Source organism: Sorex araneus, chromosome 3 (genome assembly GCF_027595985.1).
Source record: "Sorex araneus isolate mSorAra2 chromosome 3, mSorAra2.pri, whole genome shotgun sequence".
Classification (NCBI taxonomy): Eukaryota; Metazoa; Chordata; class Mammalia; order Eulipotyphla; family Soricidae; genus Sorex; species Sorex araneus.
Window position 1 is genome coordinate 77736014 of NC_073304.1, and position 3129 is coordinate 77739142.

The following is a 3129-nucleotide window of genomic DNA, read 5'->3' on the forward strand; positions in this document are numbered from 1 at the left end:
TCGGAGAGCCCAGCAAGCAACTGAGAGTAATCCTTCTGCACAGCAGAGCCTGGAAAGATACCCGTGGCATGGCGTATTCGATATGCCAAAAACAGTAATAAGTCTCACAATGGAGACAATACAGGTGCCCGCTAGAGCAAATCAATGAACAACAGGACAACAGTGCTACTAATACTTATAAAATTGTATTGAAAACCCACTAAATTCTTTGCAAAATATTTTACTACTTCATTTAAAATTCATAATTACCATGAGGGTAGATATAGCTATTATGCACATTTACAAAAGCAAAAATAACAGTATTAAGGAGGCTCAAGGGCAAGAGATGTGTATGAAACTAATGCACTGCAATTTCCTTGTTTAACAAGATTGAAAATGATTTGTTTCATAGGATTTTCAAGAACTATACACAAAAGTACGTAATGGAAAACTAGTAACATGTTCTCAAAAACATATATAATAAAATATTTTTAAGATAGAAAACTCATACAATAAGTGGATATTTAAGAGTTATGGAAATGGGAGAGATAATAAGTTGTATGGCCTTTATTTTGCATGCGAACCTAGGTTTGATCCTGGCAGCCTGTATGGTCCCCTCACACCATCAGAAGTGATCTCTGAGGGGGCTGGAGCGATAGCACAGCGGGTAGGGCATTTGCCTTGCACATGGCCAACCCGGGTTCGATTTCCAGCATCCTATATGGTCTCCTGACACCGCCTGCTGTGGTTCCTGAGTGCAGAGACAGGGGTAAGCCCTGTGCATTGCCATGTGTGACCCGAAAAAAAAAAAAGAATTGATCTCTGAGTATAGAGTCATTATTAAGTCCTGAGCATCACTATGTGTGACTCCAAAAAATAAATCATAAAAGAGTAATGACAAGAGCTGCAGAATATAAACTGTTTTTGAAGATCAGCAACAAAGAATACAGAGGTAAATGGAGTTATGGACTAAATTTGGCTGAAAAGGCAAGAAAAGGAGAATTTTATTAGGAATAAAACTGCCATGAGAGCTAGGCAGCAAATACACGAGTTTAAGCTCTTGCTGTACACATCACTGAATCTAGCTGGATCCTTGTCACTGTATATGATCCCCAAAGCACCACCAGAAGCTATCACTGAACAGAGACAGGAATAAATCCTTGAGCTCAGCTAATTGTGCGTAGATCCCTCCTCCACCAAAACTAGCTTGAATGTAAAACCTGAAGAGAGCTGGATAATTGAACTATAGTTCAATATAGTAACATAGCAATATCAGATGTGGGCTGTAGAATAAAACTAGTTTCATATTATGTGCACTATGAAGGGTTTTAGAAATAACTATAGGGAGTCATTATATAATACAAGTCATGCAAAACTGATGTTTTGATTTGAAAATAATGGTTGTCACTTCTTTCTCCCTCTCTTCTCCATGGTCACAAAGAAGACTATACCTTGGAATGAATCAACAAATGAGAGAAATTACTCCATGGTGACAGAGTTCATTTTTCTAGGACTCTCTGATTCTCTAGAACTCCAGATTTTCCTATTTGTATTCTTTTTTGTATTCTATATGGGAATTGTGTTTGGAAATCTTTTCATTGTCCTAACTGTGACTTCTGACCCCCATCTTCACTCCCCCATGTACTTCCTACTGGCCAACCTCTCCCTCATTGATTTGTGTCTGTCTTCAGTCACAGCTCCCAAGATGATTGCCGACTTTTTCAGTAAACGTAAAGTCATCTCGCTCAAGGGCTGCCTTACTCAGATATTTCTCCTTCACTTCTTTGGTGGGAGTGAACTGGTAATCCTCATAGCCATGGCTTTTGACAGATACATAGCCATCTGCAAACCCCTTCACTATACCACAATTATGCGAGGAAACGTATGTGTTGGCATTGCGACTGCTGCTTGGGGAACTGGTTTCCTCCATTCAGTGAGCCAGTTGGCCTTTGCAGTGAACTTACCATTTTGTGGTCCAAATGAAGTCGACAGCTTTTACTGTGATCTTCCTAGGGTCATCAAACTTGCCTGTACAGATACTTACAAGTTGGATATCATGGTCATTGCTAACAGTGGCATACTCACTGTGTGTTCTTTTGTTCTCCTCATCATCTCCTACTCTATTATCCTAGTGACCATCCTGCATCGCCCTTCAGATAGGTCATCTAAGGCTTTGTCTACCTTGACAGCTCACATTACAGTAGTTCTTCTGTTCTTTGGACCATGTATCTTTATTTATGCCTGGCCATTCCCTATTAAGTCATTAGATAAATTTCTTGCTGTGTTTTATTCTGTGGTCACTCCTCTGTTGAATCCTATCATATATACACTAAGGAATAAAGACATGAAAGCTGCAATGAGACGGCTCCTAAAACAGAATGTGAATTCCAGGGTAAAAACTTAGATGCTTAATTATGAAATTAATCTGAAATAATGATACAGTTATAATGGATACGTTACTGGTGCCTGCTTAAGCAAATCGATGAGCAATGGAGTGACAGTGAATGATATAGTTCATTGTAAATTTCATAAATGACTTTAGTAAAGTTCAAGAAAACTGTAACTGCCATAGCCATACCTTTAGTTATTTTCAAAAAATTGTCACAAATGTACATTAACTTATTCTTTGACAAACCTGTGATTATAATCTTATATATATGCAAATTAATGTCACAATTTGAAGATACTATCTCACATTTTCAAAATGATAAAAGACATAAATATGTTAGAATTTGTTCACTCCTCTGCTTTTATGAGTGGTCATCAAAATAATAGCAGGAAGCTGAAATACTATTCAAGTAGTGGTGACAGTACAATGAGTAGGGTGTTTGCCTTCCACACAGCCAACATTGGCTCAGCCCCAAGTATCCCACATGCCCCCACCCACCTAAGCACCACAATGAGTAATTCCTGAGTACATAGCCAGGAGCAACCCTTAAGCATCACTTGGTATTCTTCTTCCAAGAAAAGTACTAGTCGATTTTTGAGTCAAAAGAATAGAACAAGGGATTGAGGAGCTTGCCTTGTACATAAATCAACCAGATTCTATTCCTGGAATCACATATGTTTCTATCAACACCATTATGAGTGGTCCATGAGCATAAAGCCAGACTAAGCCCTAAAATTGTTGGACTTAACCCCAAAATTAAT

General features: G+C 38.4%; 1 protein-coding gene across 2 annotated transcripts; it reads left to right on the forward strand.

Annotated features, from left to right (window-relative positions):
* The first annotated feature begins 331 nt into the window (after nucleotides 1–331).
* LOC129403579 (olfactory receptor 4F4-like) lies at nucleotides 332–2383 on the forward strand. Of its 2 annotated transcripts, XM_055132619.1 has the most exons (2): nucleotides 332–342; nucleotides 1456–2383. In XM_055132619.1, exons 1-2 carry the CDS (start codon nucleotides 332–334, stop codon nucleotides 2381–2383), a joined length of 939 nt encoding a protein of 312 aa, XP_054988594.1. The 2 variants fall into 2 exon arrangements, with proteins under 2 accessions (XP_054988594.1, XP_054988595.1); XM_055132620.1 differs by lacking the exon at nucleotides 332–342 and having other exon boundaries at nucleotides 1418–2383.
* Nucleotides 2384–3129: the final 746 nt, after the last annotated feature.